The following is a 17,829-nucleotide window of genomic DNA, read 5'->3' as shown; positions in this document are numbered from 1 at the left end:
CCAGGCGTCCCCGCCCACTCGCCTGCAGGCCTTCCCGCCCGCCTCGCCGCCCTCTCGGCCTCGACCCGTGTTTGTTCACCTCGCAACGGTCTTCTCGACCCTGTCACCAGCACCTGGCTGCCTCCAGTACGTCCTACAGGCCACTCTGCACCTCCCACGAGCTAACCCACCCTCTTACAGGGACACACTCGTTCTCCCCACCACTTTCGACCTCTCCCTCTCCTCCTTCCCCTCCCTCATCTCGACTCGATGACCACTCGCCCCCGTCCGCGCGAGCTACGCCCCACCGAGTCGTACACGTCCCTCACCGGCGTCACGATCGCCTTCACCGCCGACCCGCTCCCGTACGAGGCCCCGTCGTCGTCCGGCGGCGAGGTGCGCCGTCCGCTCACCGACGTGCAGCGCAAAGGCCCGCCCGCTGCACACGCCGCCCTCGCGCACGATGCCGCCGAGTCGTCGTCGTCGTTGTCGAAACGGTTCGGCCTCGTGGCGCGCCCCAAGCTGCACACGAGCGACTCGGCCCTGTCGGTCGTCAGCAACGCTTCGACCACGAGCGACCTCGTCGTGTCGGCGAGCGACCCTATGCCCTCGCCGTTCTTCGTCCCGCCGCCGGCCAAGCCGCTGCGCCACCTCGCACGATCGCCCGCCGAGCCGCACCACGACGCACAGCGTGCGCCGTCGCCCTTCCCCCGACCCGAGTCGCCCCTTCCAGCCCTCCCCTCCTCCACCCTCGCCCGCCCGCCAGCACCGCCTCCCGCTCCGCGTTACCCGGCCCCGCCGACCGCGCACAACTCGCTCGCCGCGTTCAAGGCGGCCCAGGCCCGGGCCGACAGCCAGGGCGGGTGCAGCTCGTCGACGCACCGCACGAGCAGCGACGTCGACCTCGACCTGTCGTTCGAGCGTGCGCAGCGCGACAGTCGGGGGAGCTCGTCCCTCCTTCACGACGAGCTCGTCGTCGAGGCGCACGAGCACGAGCGCGAGGGCGAGCGGGAGGGCGAGCGGGACGACGGCGGCGGGCACGACTGGGTCGGCATCGAGGTGCAGCAGCACTCGTCGCCGCGCCCGGCGGTGCACGACATCCCCGAGCGCGACCTGGTGCGCAGCAGTAGCGGGCAGCTCGTTGGCGCGCGGTACGCTCGGGCGACGAGCGCCGTGGACCTGCGCGCCCAGTTCAAGGCGGCCGCCGACGCCGACGCCGCCCGAGGCGCGCACGACGTCGCCATCACGATCGGCGCGCTCGGCTCGACGGCGGGCGAGTGGCGGTACAGCGGCGAGGGCGAGGGCGAGGGCGACGACGAGGCCGAGTACGACGCCGTGCGCCGGCACGTCATCCGGCAGGGCAAGCGCCCGCTCGAGGGTGCGCGCGCGCAGCACGAGCACGACGAGTACGCCCTGACGGCGCCGCTCGAGCACGTCGCGCGCTTCGACGCCCTGTCGCCGCCGCACGAGCACGAGCAGGACGGCGCCGGGTTCGCGTACAACACGACGGGCGCGCTGTGGCGCGAGCCGCCGCGCTCGGCGCCGCCGCTGTCGCAGCCGACGTTCGCCGACCGCCAGCAGCAGCATCAGCAGGGCCACGCGTCGAGACCGTCGCAGAGCCGGGGCTTCCCGCTCCCACTGCGGCTGCTGCAGCAGACCAAGCGCTCGACCGAGGCGCTCATGTCGCCCGTGTCGGCCTTTGCGCGCTCGACGGCGACGGCGACGACGGGCGGCAGCCGAGTGCGTGCCGCGACGGCTGGGACCGTCGCCGACTCGGACATCGACTCGCTCGCCGGCGCGTCGCCCATGTTCGACTCGGACGGCGACCACGACCACGACAGCACGGTGCGCACGGCGCCGTCGACGCCCAACGACACGCCCCTGTTCCAGGACTGCTTCGACTCGGACGACACGACGCCGCCCATGCCGCACCGCCTCGGCTCGTCGGCGCTCGCCGGCCTCGGGCTCGACTTTGGCGAGCGCGACGACGCCGAGGCCCGCGACGAGTTCCCGCTCGTCCCCCTGCGGCACAACGTGCGCCGTGTGTCGCTCCCACCTGTCGCAGAGCGGCGCCGCTCGGTCCGCCACGACAAGATCCCGTCGCTGTCGATCTCGCCGCCACGACCGCCACCTGTCGCCGAGGAGCGTCCGAGCGAGGACGGCGCGCGCTCGGTCGGGACGAGCTCGTCGACGCTGTCGTCGCACGACTCGGGCGTCGACCCGACCGTGTCGCCGTCGAGGCGCCTCTCGCGCCGCCTCTCGCTCGCGGCGGCGGGCCCTGCTTCGACTACAAGCGCCGACCTCGCCTCTCGACCTCCTCCCGCCTCGCGCCCGTCGGTCCACTTTGACTCGCGTCCGACCTCGTTCCCCTTCCTGCACAAGACCGACACGCCCTCGTCGGCGACGTCGTCGAGCGCGGCCGGGCCCTCGATCCCGACGCCGCAGCACCTGCTCGTGTCGCCGTCGCCCGGGCCAGGCGGCATCAAGCGCGACCCGTCCTTCTCGTTCAGCCCGGCACCGCTCCGGCTCGTCAAGGTGCAGCTGCTGCGCGCGGCCGGGTACGGCTCGAGCGCCGAGTCGCCGGCTGCGGGTGCGGGCGCGCCGGCGCAGGACGCCCAGCCGGCGTCGCCTGGCGCGCCCGTCGAGGCGACGGTCGACGTTGCGGCGGCGGTCGGCGACGGAGAGACGGCGGCGAGGAGCAGGAGGGCGAGCCCGGTCGCGTGGTGGGACGACTTGGGCGGGTGGTTCCAGGCGCCGAGTGGGTGGGTCGACGAGGTCGTGCCCGCCAAGCTTGCCTTCCTTGTACGTCCTCCTCTCTCTCTCTCTCTCGCTCCCTATCGACAGCGACGACGACTGACTCGCCTCTCGCTCGCCTGCAGGCCGGCTTCCTTTTCTTCGCGCCCTGGCTCTGGCTCCTCGGCGGGTGGTACCTGCGCCCTCTCGACGGCGAGTTCCACTCGCAGCGTGGGACTCGCTGCAGGGACGAGCAGTGCGGGTGCGGGCGCATCATGCGCGGGTCGGGCTCGCGAGGAGTGGGAGTCGCGGCGCACGGGACCAAGGGCGCGCAGGTCGGCGGCGGCGAGCGGTACGCCGGGCTCGACCGGTGGGTGTTTATGAACCGGGTGGCGGCGACGGGAGGAGGGGCGGGCGTCGCGGCGCTGTTCGGCGTCGCTGTGTGGGCGGCGGCGACCGCGTGAGGAGAAGGAGGAGGACCGACGGCGCTTTGACCCTCGATGGGGCGACAGACCCTGCATATTGTACTTGCGCATCACTTCTATCACGCAATCATGCTCTCGACCACGACGCCAGGCGAGCTCGAGAGCGAGGGAAAGGTGCGACACCTGGCTCCTCGCTCGCTTCGCCTCCACGGTCAAGTCTCGTCCTCTTCCCTCTCACCTCGCTCTCTCGCTCTGCTTGCTCGACTCTGCGACTGCACACTCGACCTCATGGCGCAGCCCACCGACGCAGCCAAGGCGAGTCCCACGCCCTCCTCTCATTCCCGCACGCTCCCCTCCCACGCCGTCATCAGTTTCGCCGGCTCGACGGCTCACGGCGGCAGCATGGCAGGTGGGAGCTGGACGAGACGGTCTCAGATGGTCACTCGAGGTGCTGCAGCGTCGCTACCGCCGTCTCAGGCCCAAGACGAGCGCGGCAGCGGCGAGACGGGCGAGCGAGGAGGACGGCGACGAGGGCGGCCTCACTCACACGACCTGCCGAGCCCTGACTGACTCTCCCCTCTCGCACATCCACAGCACCCGATCCTGCAAGCGTTCCAGACGCGTCTCGAGGGCAACGAGCTCTTCAAGAGCGGCGACTACCGCGGCGCGCTTCTCAAGTACCACGCCGTTCTCGCCGCGCTTCGCGGCGTGCACTGGCCTGCGGGCGGCACGACCCAGGCGACGACTTCTACGACCTGTGCGTCTCACCTTCCAGCCGGGTCTCGTCTCGTCTTCTCGCGAGCTGACCCTCCCCCTCGTCTCGCAGCATCGCCCGTCGCCAGCGACGGGGAGGAGAGCGACGAGCTCGAGACGGCCGAGGGCCAGGACGACGGTAACAACGAGGGCGATGTCGAGGTCAAGGGCAAGGGCAAGGCCAAGCAGGAGCAGTTCAAGGCGCCCGAGAAGACGCAGCCCGACGACGAGAACATGGACAAGCAGATCAAGGACGCGCTCAAGAACACGTACCTCAACTCGGCCGCCATCTACGTCAAGCAGGAGCGCTGGTCGCGTGCCCTCGAGTCGGCCAAGGCGGCGCAAAAGTACGAGGAGTGCGTCGGCTCGCTCTCCCCTCGTCTCTCTCCGCGTGTTCACGACGGCCTAACTGACGTGGATCGTGCACTCACTTGCACAGGACCAGCCTCAAGGCCAAGTCCCGCGAGGGGCAGGCGCTCATCGGGCTCGGGCGCATCTGGGAGGGCAAGCGGCTCCTCGAGGAGCTGCAGACGACCAACCCGGACTCGGCCGTCAAGGCGGCGCTCGCCAAGCTCGACCAGGACGAGGCCAAGCGCGAGACCGACAAGCAGGCGGCGTTCAGTGCCTCCCTCCTCCCTTACCTCCCTACCCCTCGTCTCGGAGGCGCTCGAGGGAGGCGAGACTGACAAGAGGCTCGTGCGCGCGCAGGGGGCATATTCCACCGCGACACGCCGTCGAGCAAGAAGGACAAGCAGGCCGACGCCGCCGTTCCCGCCCCGTTCTCCTTTGGTCCCGGCTCGCACGTCTCGTCCGAGATGCGCGCTGCCTCCCGCCCGTACTTCTTCGGTACGCAGGCGTCGGGCGGTCCGCGCCCGAGAAAGACTCCCGACCGCAAGCCCGGAGCTGTCGAGAGCGCCCCGGCGCCGAAGAAGGAGGAGGATGCGGACGAGGAGGAGGAGAAGGACTCGGACTCGTCGGCGATGCCGCACGCGTCGACGAGCAAGGGCGACTCGCCGACAGCCAAGGTCGTCGAGGACGTCAAAAACGTCGTCATCGACGAGAAGGAGGAGCAGAAGCCGGTCGCCATGAGCGAGCAGGAGTGAGGGCGAGCAGCGCTCGAACCTCCTCTCTCGCCTTCCTCTCCTGCACTGCCTCGTCTCGTCTCGTCTCGTCTCGTCTCTCTCTCTCTCTCTCTCTCTCTCTCTCTCTCTCTCTCTCTCTCTCTCTCTCTCTCTCTCCCCTCTCTCTCAGTTAGTCCCTCCGTGCCCGCTTCATTTCCGTCGCCTCGTCAGTCCTGCAATCGCAAGCCTCGTTCCTCAGAGCGTGTCCTTCTCGCTCGAGAGCTGCAGGCTGTTTCTCGCCTCTCGCGCTCTCGACATCTTTCGTCGTCGGAAGAGAGAGAGAGAGAAAGGTACTGAAAAGGGTATCTCAAGAAAGCGAGTCGACTACAAAAGAAGGCACAGAGGCGCGAGGCCACCCTCCTCGCTCGCCATCTCCTCCTCGCCCAACCCTCGCCGCTGCTCGACCAAGATGAAGGTCCCGCCATGAGCTCGACAGGCGGCTCACTTCTTCGAGACCTTGGCGACCTTCTTCGACGCGGGAGCCTTCTTGGGCGGCGGGGTCGCCTCAGACTCGGACTCGGACCCGGACTCGGACGACGAGCCGGCGGCCGACGACGAGGCAGACTGAGGGGATGGGAGGGAGAGGGAGAGAGGGCAGGCGAGTCAGTGATCGGTGCCCGTGGCAGCTGGGGAGAGGGTCGAGCGACGAAAGGACGAGGAGGGTCGGGAAAGAGGGAGGAAAGCAGGGACGGACCGGCGTCGCAGCCTTGGGCGGGCTCGCCTTCTTGGTGGTCTTGGCCTTCTTGTCCTTGGGCGTCGCGTCGACGGGGATGTCGGCGGCGGCCTCGGACTTGCGCGGGCGCTTGCCCTTGGGCTCGGTCGCGATGGCGACGGCGTCCTGCTCGGCGGGCGACACCTTGGTCGGGTCCGTCTTCTCGTACTCGGACTTGGCGTCGAGGTACATGGCCGTCTTGCCGGCCGTCATGGCGTGCCACGGCTGCGGGCGGGCAAGGGGAGGAGAAAGGGTCGGTGCGGGTTGACGGGTTGTGGGGGCGCCGGCTCGATGGTCGAGGCTCGCGACGGACGCTGCGAGGAGCATGCCGTGCTGCCCGTCTCGACGAGCGAGGAACACGTGCGCCCGGACGAGAGCGAGAGAGGGAGATAGGGAGGAGAAAGAGGGACGCACGGCCTTCTCGTCCTCGGGCAAGTTCTGCCACGTCTGGCCGATACGCTTGAGGATCTCGGCGTACGTGTCGTTCGGGTACTTGGTGCGGAAGTCGTCGCGGACCGAGTTCTGGTACTCGAGGTAGGCCGACGCCGGGCGCTTGGGCGCGTTCGGGTCCTTGACCTTCTTCTCCTTCGGGGCGCGGCGCTTCTTGCCGTCGACCTCGTCACCGTCCTCGCCAGCGACCGACTTCTGCAGGGCACGTGAGGGGCGAGTGTCAGTGCGTGCTCGCTCGAGAGGAGGGACGAGGGGGACGCGACCGGGACGAAGAGAGGGACGACTCACGCGGCCGCGCTTCTTGGGGACGACACCCTCGTCGAGCGGGAAGAGCGACGGGAAGGTGGCGAGGGCGGACTTGTCGGCGCCCGACTCCTCGAGCTCGGCGGCGTACTCGAGGACGGCGACGGTCGCCTGCTTGTGCGCCTTGGCGAGCTCCTTGTGGAGGCTCGCGACGTGCTGGATGGCGTTGACGACCTGCAGCACGAGAACAAGTGTGCGTGTCAGGACAGTGCTCGGAGAGGTGGTAGTTTGTTTTGATTTGGCGCGACGAGGCGGAGTGTGGGGAGGCGAGCGAGGGAGGGGAGGAGAGGGCTGGCGGGCGGACGACGTGGGCGGCGGACGAGCGGGGCGACGGCGGTGGCGCGTGGCCAGGTGTTGCTCGCGTCGATGGCGCACACGAGTCGACGAGGCAGAGGGGACGCACAGCGGTCTTCTTCTGAGCAGCCATCTTGTTGTTTAGAGATAGTGAGGGTAAGGAAGCAAAGAAGCGGCGAGCCAGCCGGGGCGCGAGGCGAATACAGATTTTCCATTGAGCCCCGGCCTCGCGCCTAAGCTCAATACCAACTCGCGGTCTAGACTCGAATAGCAGAACCTTCGTCGCGCTGCGCTCGCCTCTTACCTCTCCCAAGCTCTCTCTCTCGCCGGTCGCAAGGGCAAACCGCTGCAGCTCGTTGCTCCTCGCTGTGCTCGACTGGTACAAAGTGTCTTTGCTCCTCCCAAGCTGCACACGCTGCCGCCGTCACTCGGCCCAGTACGCGTCGTGCAGGCTCGTCGACGCAAACGCTGCGGGCGACGAGGTCAGTGCGGGCTCGCTCTTGCACAACGACGACGACGACGACGACGAGCGAGAGGGAGACGCACAGGAGAAGGTCGAGTGCTCGGTGCCTACGACGAGGCGGCCCTTGGCGGCGACGATGGCCTCGAGGAACGGGAGGAACAGCCGCCCGAGCGGCACGCCGTCGAGCCCGTTGACGAGCCGGCCCATCTGCGCGACGCTGTCGACGACGACGCCGTCGTTGCGCTCGACGTCGGGCCGGTCAAAGTCGTCGAGGACGAAGGTGCACGGGAACGCGCCAAAGAAGGCGCGCAGGTTGAGGTCGTGCTCGGGCGTGCGCGAGTCGGTCGCGAGGTACAGCGGGACGTTGAACGCCTCGAGGCGTGGGTCGGTGTGGAGCGGGGCGCGGCAGGTGAGGTTGACGAGGCGGGACGAGGGCGAGGTGGCGGTGCGGTCGAGGGAGGGGAGCCACGACTTGGCCTCGTCGAGGAGGCCGCGGCGGTCGAGCTGCGCGCCCTGTGCGTGCTCGTCGGCCTCGACGCGAGCGTCGTCCTGCCCGTCGGGCGCGCTCGACGTCGCCTCGTCCGCCGCCGCACCGACCCTCGCCCGCTCGCTTCTCCTCCTCCCGACGACCACGTTCGGCCGCACGAGGTCCCACATCTCGTCGGCGAGCGCCTCGTCGACGCCCATCTCGCGCACGACGAGCTCGCGCCACGCGCGCTCCATGTTCTGGCGGGCCCGGCGCGCAAACTCGCCGTCGCCGACGCGTGCGTGCACGCCGACGTAGTTGGCGCGCCCACCGAGACGGGCGACTACGGCGTCGGCGGGACGAAGGAGCCACGGGTTGCTGCGCACGTGGGACGAGGGACGAGGTCAGGTCGTGCGAGGTCGAGGGAGGGAAAGGAGAGGTAGAGAGGGAAGCGACGTGGGACGTACCGGAAAGCCATGGCCTGCCCGAACGCCTCGCTCCACTCGTGCGCCTGCGGCTCGTGGTACGTGCGCACACGCCCGGTGCCAAACAGCGAGCCGAGGAGGACGACCTTGTGCTCGAGCGTCTTGAGCGTCCGGAGCGACACGACGCGCTTGTAGTGCGACACGGTGAGGTTGTCGTCGATGAGGGGCGCGTCGGCCTCGGGCCGGTCGCTGAACTGGAAGTCGTACGTCTCGCGGTCCTCGACGACGTACACGTCCGACTCGGCGACGCCGAGCTGCTCGACGAGGGCGCGCTCGCGCAGGTCCCACCGGTCGACGAGGTCGACGCCGACGGCGCGGGCCCGGTCGAGGTCGACGAGAAAGTCCCAGGACAGGAACGTGTCGCGGTACGTGAAGCGGCACTCGGGCGAGTAGCTCTTGCAGTCCTCGAACTTGAGGCCGGGCACGACGGGATAGCCATCGGGCCGCGTCTCGTAGCCGGCGTCGTGCCACCTGCTCTGCTTGGCGGCTGCGGCGGCTTGCACCTCGGCGAGGAACGTCGAGTTGTCGGCCATACAGGTCGGACACGGGTAGGTCGTCGCCGAGGAGGTGAACGAGGCGGGCGGGTTGAGCGGCGAGTCGGGCGCGACGGTGCTCAGGTTGAACGACGACGGGTTGGTGAGCATGATGTCGAGCCAGGACTGGCGCTGCGGCGAGAGAGGGTCGTCAGGTCGGGTCGAATGGGCGCGCCGGGAGAGCGAAAGAGGGCGCACAAGGTCCGAGTAGTACTGCGTCGGCGTGGGCCAGCCTGCGCACGGGCCCTCGAGGTCAGATCGACTCCTGCAAAGAGGGCGAGGGCTTGCGTACCGATCCAGACAGGCGGTACGAGGCTGCAGAGGGAGCCTCGTCAGTTACTGTAGGCTGAGGAGAGGACGGGCGAGAGGAGGGGGACGCACACGGTGCGGTTGAGGACCTTGCCGAGGAGGAGCGCATTTTGCCTGCGGGCTCGAGCGAGTCAGTCTCGTCCGAGAGTGATGATGGAGGAGGGGACGCACAGAGCGATGCGCTGGTTGTGGAAGCCCGAATGCGGGAGGAAGCCCAGGTAACGAGCGTCGGGGTCGTCGAGGTCGGGTCGTCGCGTACGGGGCAGCGCCGTGATGGCGATCTCGCCGCCCGCGTCCTCGATACTCGCGCTCGCCTCGACAGGGTCTGAGGCCCAACTGCTGCCGCCACTCGCCTGCGCCGCCGCGAGCTCGACGAGCTTCTCGCTCGCCCTCGACCTGTACCCGGCGAGGCTCGACTCGCCGAGCGTCGTGCTCTTCAGCGAGACGGCAAAGACGATGACGACGGCCGTCGCTGACGCGAGGAGGAGCCAGGTCGAGGTCCTCGTCCGCTTCGCCGACGGCGGCAGCTGGACCTGGCCGAGGATGCCCTTCTGCACGACGTCTCGCCGCCGCTTGGACGCGGGTGACGCTGCGACGCCGTACTCGTGGTCGGAGACGTGCGAGGTGGGCGACACGGGCGAGGTAGGGTGGAAGGTGTGCGGCGAGGGAGGCGAGGAGCGAGGCGTCGTCGGCGAGAGGAAGGGGTCCTTCTCCGAGTAGGGGAAGAGCGAGACGGGCGACAGGGAGAGGGAGGTACTGCGCGTGTGATCGGTGTCGGCCGTGGCCCGGCGAGCCGACAGCGACGCTTGCGAGCGGTGGAAGGGGAGGGGCATGGCGAGAGTCGGCGGCGGAGCGGCTGGCGAACGAGTCTGGGTGGCGTGCCGCACTGCAGGAGAGTGCGAGGTCAGTTTTGCTCGCAGTACGGCTCCAACCCTCGCGCTCGGCTGCCGTTGGCGGCCGTGAGCGGGTGTGGGAGAGGCGGCGAGCGCACCTGACTGATGAGGCCGGCTGGGCGAGGTGCGAGGGCGTGGCGACCGTGCGAGAACGAGCGCAGGGGCCGGGCAGAGGTGCCCGAGCCAGCCAGTGGCGATGCACACCAAAGTGAGAGAGAGAGAGCGAGAGCAAGAAGGGGAGCGAGGGCGGAGCGTGCGCCCCGGATGGAGTTCAATTGTGCGCCGGCGCGGGCGAGCCGGACGAGGCGCTTGCTCGCAGCGAGCCGCTAATCCTGTCGAGCATCTCTCGCGAGCGCGCGAGAGTGTACACAGCTGCTGTGGTTGCGAGCAGAGAGAGAGGGAGAGCAGCTCGAGCTCGGCGCCGAAACTGGCCTTTCCCCGCACTTCGGCTCGCGGTCGGCACAGAGAGCGAGCGAGCTGTTCGCGACGAGGAGGAGCAAATGGCTTCGCACGCAGGCTGGAGAGCAGCTTGCGAGTCGCGCGAAAACTGCCGAGCCACTCAGAGACTCGTCCAGACGATAAAGGGGCGAGCGCGGTCGGGAGACAATGGGGCTCGAGCCTCCTGCTTTCAACCCGGGCTCAACTCGAACCTGCTCTCTCGCTCGCCTCTCTCCACTACGCTCGTTGCTGCAGCGACAGAGAGCTGCCCAGCCCGCACCTTCGACTCGTCGCACGCCAACCGCACCCCGTCGTCGACCGCACCTGTCACCACCTCGCTTCCTCCCCGCCTCGCCCAAGATGCCCAGCTCGTGCGTCCTCTCTCCCTGCCAGCGCACCCAGGTGCACACGAATGCGCGTGGCTGACCCGGGACCCACCTGCAGCTCCTCGACCGACAGCGCGGGCTCGCCGCCGCTGCACGCCTGGTCGACCTCGCCCGACCGGTCGCCTTCGCTCTCCCTCACCGGCATCAGCACCAGCCTCGTCAGTCCGGCCTCGACCTCTGGGTCGCCCTCGACGAGCAGCCGCTTCGGCAGCGCCAGCACCGCCTTCACCACACCCGCATCCGCCAAGTCGTCCTCGTTCCCCGAGCCCTCGTTCGAGCGTTCCGGCCCTCGCGTTCCCCTCGAGCCACCTGTCGGGTTTCAGCATCTCGACAACGGCTTCCAGAGCGAGACTGGGGCGGGGCCGAGAAGCTTGTGCGTCCCCCTGCCCATCCTCGCGCTGTCCAGCGCCAAACTCACCCAGCCTGTCCTCCTTCCTGCAGTCAGTGGGAGACGTTCCTGCAGCCTCCATCGTTCGGCGAGGACGGCCCTTGCTCTCGTGTCCGCTGTGAGCGCCGTCTCGGGCCGACTGAGGCGTCGTACTACCTTGGCTCGCGCGGCGACCTTCTCGAGGGCGGCGTCAACGACATGTGCGTCCTCGTCCTGGCACCTCCGTTCGTGCGCACCTGGCTCATCCTTCCTACTCACCTGCAGGTACCTCCACCTCGGCTTCAAGGCTCGCGCAAGCCTGATGGCGCCAGCACGAGTGCTCGACGCCTGGACCGAGATCACGCGGCGGCACGTCCTCCTCACGAGCGCCGTCAAGTTCGAGGACTACTACGACATCCGCTTCGTGTGCGTCTTACTGAGCTCTGCCTGCCTCGAGAGCCTCACTGACTCTCACAAACCGCTCGCAGCTACGACTCGCCGCTCGACCCGCAAGAAGCGCGGGCCAAGGCTGCGCAGCACCTCACGCTCGTGACGGGCAAGGAGGGCAAAGGTGCGTCGAGCTTCTTCATCTCTTGAACGTTGGCCAGGGAAAGGCCGGTTGGGTCTCGACGAGGCGCACACTGACTCGTCCGCGTGCGCAGACCTGCTCGACGACTACTTGAACGGCCCTCGCTTCCTCTCCGACCACCGCCTCGCCCACCTCGTCATCTCGACGTCCAACGACGTCTTCGCGCCGAGCGAGACCGGCGCCATCGACCGCGCGTTCGACGCCGAGCAAGAATACGACCTGTTCCTCTTGTCGACGCACTTTATCGGCGACGGCATGGCGCTGCACTCGACCGCCAACGAGCTCTTGACGCTCCTCGCCGGCCCATCGGACGTCGAGGGCGTCCAGTCGAAGAACGTCGAGGCGGTCCTCGCGCAGCGTCGGGACGAGCGCGAGCAGGTCCGAGCGGCAGGTCCGGCGTCGCACGACGACGAGGCGGCGGCGCTCGCGCGGGCGCACGTGCTCGCCCCGGCGATGGAGAGCAAGCTCGTCCTGTCGGAGAGGTGGGGCTCGCGCGCGTGGGCGGCGGCCAAGGTCGAGTTCGAAAACGAGCAGAGCAAGCTGGTCGTGCGTCCTCCTCCCTCTCTCTCTCTCTCTCTCCCCGCAAGATACAAGCCTCGAGTCGAGCCTGACTCTTCCTTACGTCTCACAGGGTGGTCACGCCTTCCCTCGAGCCCGCCTCGGGCCTCGCCGCACCGTCGTCCCGACCTGCTCGTGGTCCGCCGCCGACACCAAGAAGATCCTCGCCGCCTGCAAGCGTCACGGCGTCACGATCGCGCACGCCATGTTTGCGCTGTCGAACCTCGCGCACGTGCGCACCGTCGCCGACGGGCGCCGCCAGCCCGACCTGCCGACCATGCTCTACTCGGCGCTCAACGTCCGGCCGTCGCTCGTCAAGGAGGACCCGCCGGTCGACTGGTACCACATCGCGATCGGCTACTTCAAGTGCGTCCCAAGATGTCCCTCTAAACTCGCTGTGGACCTACGAGCACGACCTGACTCGGTATTGCCGCTCCTTTCCCCTCCTCGCCCCCGCAGCATCATCCTCCCGTCCTTCGTCCCTCGCTCCCTCTCGCCCGCCGACTACTTCTGGCACCAGTGCCTCTCGGTCAAGGCGCAGACGTCCCGCGCCGCCAAGTCGCCGTTCCTCGCGCCGCGCACGGCCCTCATGGCGCTCGAGCGCGAGCAGCGCTCGATCGGGTTCCAGCGCGCCGACGACGACAAGCGGGCGCGCGAGGCCGGCGCCAAGCTCGCCGGGTTGGGCATCAGCGGCGTCGAGGGCGCCAAGGAGGAGGACGAGCAGGGGGCGAGCGTGAGCGGGGAGCAGGAGAGCGTCGGGGAGAAGATGGTCGAGCAGGTCCATGTCGACCCGACCGGTCGCTCACAGGCGCCCAGCACGGCGCTCATGGGTCTGTCGATGCTCGGCAGTGCGTCCCCTCCTCCCTCTCGACGTCGAGGCTGCCGACGAGGCGAGAACTGACCCTGTCCTCGTGCGCACAGACCTCGACGGCATCTACAAGCACGCCGACTTCCACGGGATCAACCTCCACACGTGCGTCCACCTCCACTCGTCCCCGACGGCGTCGAGTCGTCGACGAGCAGCGTGACTGTACTGACCCAAAGCTTCTCCCGACGGCCCGCAGGTTGACGACCGGCTCGCGACAGCGTCCAGGCGCCCTCCTCCTGTTCGCCTACACGTTTGCCGGACGCCTGTGGGTCTCGCTCGGGTACGACGAGAACGGGTTCGAGCCGGACACGATCGAGCGCTGGCGCACCGCGCTGGTCGCCGGCGTCGACGAGCTTCTTTGGGGCGACGAGGACTCGGAGTGACCTTCGCGTGGGCAAGCGGCGGCAGATGGATCTGTCCAGGTCTTTGGCGGGCGCAATGCAGGTCTCGCAGTGCCGCAGGCTCTCGCTCGAGAGCAAGAGGAAGGCGAGCGGGAGCACAGCTCGAGGAATCCGCAGCCGGACGACGAGGCCTCCCAAGTTGAGAAGGCCGCCAGAGTGAGACCCGGTTCAGAAGCTCCCCGTGACGCGCCGAGGCCTGCGAAAGGTCGGCTTCGCGGCCGAGTGTCTGCATTGCGGCGGTGCCTGTGTCCGTGCGGGGAGCAGACGTCGCTGCGCTCGCTCAGCTCCTTCCCCACGCTCGCTCGCCGCTCCCTCCTCGTCTTGCTGCCCGCCCGCTCAGCCTCTCTCCCCTCGAGTGCTCCCTCTCTCTTCCTTTCGCCCAGCGTCGCCCTCGAGCCCTCTCGACTCTCCCCCTCCCCGCCGCCCCTCGTCTCCCACCACCATGCGGGTCGTCGCTCAGCTCCTCGCCATCGTGCCGGCGCTCCTCCTCGTCAACGCCGCCCCAGTGCGCGAGCGTCGTGTCACGCGGCGCTCGGTCCTCGAGCTGCGCGCCCTCGGGCCGGACGGCGCTCCGCTGCGCCCCTCGAACGACTCGTTCTATCAGCCGACTGGCGACTGGGCGTCGCAGGCCAACGGCGCCGTCCTCGACTCTCGCCCCGTGTGGACCCAGTTCGACATGGGCGCGAGGTCTGTGTACCAGGTCCTGTACAAGACGACGAGCCCGCTGGGAGAGGCGGACGCCACGGTCACGACCGTCTTCCGCCCGGCTGAGCCGGCTTCTCCTCCTCGCATCATGCTCCTCATGGGTGCGTCCCTCTCTCTCTCTTCCTACCTCCTGTCGAGAGCTCGTCCGGGAGACTGACGACGAGCCTGTCCCTGCAGCCCCGATCGACACGGCGTCGCCCGACTGCCAGGTCGCCTACTCGCTCGAGAACGGCGGGCAGAGCAACGCGACGAGCTTCCTCCAGTCGACCGTCGCGCTCGACATCGTCTCGTCGCTCAGCAAGGGCTGGTACGTCTCGGTGCCCGACCACGAGGGCTCGAACGCGTCGTTCATCTCGGGCGTCACCGAGGGCCTCGCCGGCATCGACGGCCTGCGCGCGCTCCTCAACCACAACGAGACGATCCCGTCGACCGACAACTACTCGGCCGTCATCCACGGCTACTCGGGCGGCGGCCACGCGAGCGCTTGGACGACCCAGTTCCTCTCGACCTACGGCGAGGGCCTGAACGTGCGTCCTCCTCTCTCTCCCCCTCGCCTCGTCACCCGAGATCCGCCCTGACTTGTCGTCGTTCCCCTCAACAGGTCATCGCTGCGGCGTACGGTGGCGTCCCTGTCGACCTGACCTCGACCCTCGCCCTTCTCAACGGCGGCAACGACAGCTACCTCGCCATCAGCTCGCTCGTGGGCCTCGCCAACGCCTACCCGGACCTCAACGCCTACTACGAGACGATCCTCACCGAGAACGGCACCCGGGCGTTCGAGGAGGCGCGCACCATGTGCAACACGCAGCTCGCCGACGTCCTCTCGAACGTCAACGTCTCGAGCCTGTTCACGACCGGCCTCGACTTCCAGAACAGCTCGGTCGCGCAACGCTACGTCCAGGGCGGCCTCCTCGGCGCGCCGCTCAACGACTCGATGTTGACGCCGGTCAACATTTCCGGCGTCGTCGAGATCCCCGTCTTCCAGTACCACTCGGTCACCGACCAGGTCGTCGCGTACGAGCCCGTCCCGGCGTACGTCCAGTCGCAGTGCGACCGGGGCGCCAAGATCAAGTTCATGTCGTCGATCGGCACGGACCACTCGACGACCTCGATCGTGTACGCCGGCGACGCGTACCAGTTCCTCGACCAGGCGTTCAACGGCACCTTTATCGACGCGTGCAACACGTCGACCGTCGGCGTCGACCTGTACCCGGGCTCGCCCGCCTTCATCGAGTCGATCGGCACCGAGGCGTGGACGCTCCTCGAGGCCCTCCAGGCGGCGTCGGCCCCGGCCAACAGCACCTCGACGGCGGGCGCCTCGTCGGCGTCGGCGGCGGCGGCTACGGCCACCTCGGGCCCCATGTCGGGCTCGTCGGCCGTCCCGTCGGGCATGTCGTCGATGCTCTCGTCGATGCTCTCGGCGGCGTCGACCGTGTCCGGCTCGTCGCCCGCCACGTCGGCCATCACGGCGACCGCCACCAGCGCCGTCGCGTCGATCGTCTCGTCCGCTCTCTCGGCAGCGAGCTCGTCGGCGTAGGTCGCTCCCTCCTTATGATATCCCCTTCCCAAGTCGGACCCCCTCCTTCGCTTTCACCTCCCGCATGGACCCTCTCTTTGTCTTTCTATCCCCCTTTCTCGCGCTCTCGCACTCTCATCTCTGCCGATCTAGCCTCCTCTCGTAGTCGAGCAGTCAAAGGAAGAGGTCGTGCCGCAACTATGATCCATTGCCGCCATCCTCTCCTCGCCCGAACGTCCCTCGCTCAGTGCAGCCGCAAGCTCCACGCATCGTCGTCGTACAGCCCCGCACGCTCAGCATTCTCGCCGACGACGCTCCTCATCTCGTCGAGCAGCGCGCCCTCGTCCGCCTCGTGGCGCCGCTCCTGCTGCGCCCAGGCCGCCGCCTCGCCGAGCTCGGCCGCCTCGTGAGCGAGGGCGGCGTGCGTCGCGGCCGGGGCGGCGTACGAGTAAGAGGTGACAAGGTCGCGAGGAGGGAGGGTGAAGCCCCAGCGGTGGAGTGGGAGGCCGAGGAGGATGGCGAGGGCGAGGAAGGGGAAGAGGAAGAAGGCGAGGTAGAAGAACGTCTGCGACGGTGCTTGCGTCAGTCTCTGTCCCGATAGGTGCGGCTGGGGGAGAGAGAGAGCGTACCTGAGAGCAGACGAGAGGAGAGGCGTCCGCCGTGATCGTCGCGAGGCAAAAGACGTCTGCGAGGGGTTCGAGCGCGAGGTCAGGGGGCGATTCTCGCTCCGGCAAGGGCGAGAGGGTGCGACTCACAGAGTGCCGGGACCCACAGGAACCACCCGGCGAGAACGAGGAGGCCCAGCTCGAGCCCGGGCAGCTCGGGTGCGACGAGTTTCGCGAAAGGGAGGAGGAGAGGGTGCATCGTCGCGACGATGAGCTCGAGGACGGCGCTCGCGATGCGCTCCTGCGTGTATTTGAGGGGTGGAGAGTAGGTGTACGGGTCGAGCGGCGGTAGGTCGCCGAGGGCGACGCAGCCGACGATGAAGGCGGCGAGGAGGAGGGCGCAGGCGAGGTACAGGAGCGTGCTCGGCCAGTGGACGAGCGACGCCCGGTTGATGAAGGTGCGGGCAAAGAGGATATGGCCGAGCAGAAGGAGCGAGAGGGCGAGGAGGAAGAAGGCTTGCTCGCACGCGACCGCGCTTTGACCTCGGGCCGACGGGCGAGCATTGGCGAGGGCGGCATGGATCGCAAAGGCGATGCCGAGGACTGTTCGCCGGCTCGAGAGTCAGTCAACGAGCTGCCTCTGAAGGAGAGGGAGCTCGCGCTCTCAGTCGACGCACACAGGAGCGCAAAGGCGAAGAGGAGGAGGAGGTGCACCTTCGTCTCCCTGTACGTCCACGCGACCGCCGCGATGGCCAAGAAGCTGACGACGCAGAGTACCGCCGAGCTGTAATGAGGACGATGGTCAGGGTGGCTCGTCGGAAGACGTCGAGGGCGAGGAGGAAGAGCTCACGGTGCGAGGTCGTTCTTGTCGACCCAGTTGCCGCCGATCAGGTGCGCATGGCTGCGCGTGTTGCCCGAGTCGACGCATCGGCCGGACGGTGTCCCGCTCCAGCTCATCGTGCTGCTGTGGAGGGCGAGAGTGGCCGCTCGCGTCGAGAGAGCGACGTCGGCGAGTCGTTGCTCTGCGCACGGCAGCGGGACCGCGAGCGAGCGGTCGAGGAGGCTGCGCGGTGCCGTCCTCGTCCAGAGTGTGACCACCCAAGCGAGAGTCGCAGAGGCTCGCGGCGCTGATGCGGACGCCGGGCTCGGCGTCCTCGCGAGGAGCGAGCAAAGTGGGGGAAAGAGGAGGCGAGCCGGGCGGACGGTCGCGCGACCGCCAGCCAGCTGGGCAAGCTGCAGCAGAGTAAGATCGAGCTAGCGGTGAGGCCAGAAAGCGCAAGCGCGTGGAAGAAGAGCGAGAGAGGAAGGCTGGCGCGGAGAAGTCGGGGGGCGGTGCAAAAACCCGAGTCGCCTCGTTGAAGAGGCTGTCCAGCGGCGGGCTTGGGCACAGGTGCTTGAGCACGATCTTAGGAGGTAGACTGACCCAGCACAGCGGCCGCACGAGGTAGCGAGAGAGCCCGAGCGGTCGTCGCGTGAG

At 68.6% G+C, this 17,829-nt stretch overlaps 6 protein-coding genes across 6 annotated transcripts; 3 read left to right on the top strand and 3 right to left on the bottom strand.

The window, feature by feature from the left end:
• Positions 1-249: 249 nt before the first annotated feature.
• RHOBADRAFT_50765 (uncharacterized protein) lies at positions 250-4,993 on the top strand (the record flags this gene model as incomplete). The annotated part of the gene is made up of 6 exons (XM_018415486.1): positions 250-2,781; positions 2,859-3,152; positions 3,732-3,894; positions 3,964-4,246; positions 4,330-4,511; positions 4,599-4,993. The coding sequence occupies 6 exons, from the start codon at positions 250-252 to the stop codon at positions 4,991-4,993; spliced, it is 3,849 nt and encodes a 1,282-aa protein (XP_018274331.1).
• A 303-nt stretch (positions 4,994-5,296) lies between these two features.
• RHOBADRAFT_50764 (uncharacterized protein) lies at positions 5,297-6,903 on the bottom strand (the record flags this gene model as incomplete). Its single annotated transcript, XM_018415485.1, has 5 exons — positions 5,297-5,575; positions 5,706-5,948; positions 6,138-6,368; positions 6,462-6,650; positions 6,880-6,903. The coding sequence occupies 5 exons, from the start codon at positions 6,901-6,903 to the stop codon at positions 5,453-5,455; spliced, it is 810 nt and encodes a 269-aa protein (XP_018274330.1). The 3' UTR covers positions 5,297-5,452.
• A 291-nt stretch (positions 6,904-7,194) lies between these two features.
• On the bottom strand, positions 7,195-9,859 carry RHOBADRAFT_40827 (uncharacterized protein; the record flags this gene model as incomplete). Its single annotated transcript, XM_018413779.1, has 7 exons — positions 7,195-7,238; positions 7,317-8,077; positions 8,167-8,849; positions 8,916-8,950; positions 9,010-9,032; positions 9,099-9,140; positions 9,198-9,859. The coding sequence occupies 7 exons, from the start codon at positions 9,857-9,859 to the stop codon at positions 7,195-7,197; spliced, it is 2,250 nt and encodes a 749-aa protein (XP_018274329.1).
• Positions 9,860-11,245: 1,386 nt separating this feature from the next.
• RHOBADRAFT_11250 (uncharacterized protein) lies at positions 11,246-13,508 on the top strand (the record flags this gene model as incomplete). Its single annotated transcript, XM_018412036.1, has 10 exons — positions 11,246-11,331; positions 11,396-11,536; positions 11,599-11,685; positions 11,870-12,011; positions 12,069-12,245; positions 12,331-12,623; positions 12,717-12,878; positions 12,996-13,105; positions 13,179-13,230; positions 13,322-13,508. Coding segments are annotated over 10 exons (1,437 nt in total), but the record flags the coding sequence as incomplete, so codon positions are not given.
• Positions 13,509-13,968: 460 nt separating this feature from the next.
• On the top strand, positions 13,969-15,768 carry RHOBADRAFT_50763 (uncharacterized protein; the record flags this gene model as incomplete). The annotated part of the gene is made up of 3 exons (XM_018415484.1): positions 13,969-14,332; positions 14,409-14,758; positions 14,833-15,768. The coding sequence occupies 3 exons, from the start codon at positions 13,969-13,971 to the stop codon at positions 15,766-15,768; spliced, it is 1,650 nt and encodes a 549-aa protein (XP_018274327.1).
• A 223-nt stretch (positions 15,769-15,991) lies between these two features.
• RHOBADRAFT_40824 (uncharacterized protein) lies at positions 15,992-17,309 on the bottom strand (the record flags this gene model as incomplete). Its single annotated transcript, XM_018413778.1, has 5 exons — positions 15,992-16,312; positions 16,377-16,432; positions 16,503-16,955; positions 17,030-17,136; positions 17,203-17,309. 5 exons carry the CDS (start codon positions 17,307-17,309, stop codon positions 15,992-15,994), a joined length of 1,044 nt encoding a protein of 347 aa, XP_018274326.1.
• Positions 17,310-17,829: the final 520 nt, after the last annotated feature.

This window comes from Rhodotorula graminis (genome assembly GCF_001329695.1).
Source record: "Rhodotorula graminis WP1 unplaced genomic scaffold RHOBAscaffold_1, whole genome shotgun sequence".
Classification (NCBI taxonomy): Eukaryota; Fungi; Basidiomycota; class Microbotryomycetes; order Sporidiobolales; family Sporidiobolaceae; genus Rhodotorula; species Rhodotorula graminis.
This window is presented reverse-complemented; position numbering and strand designations above follow the sequence as displayed.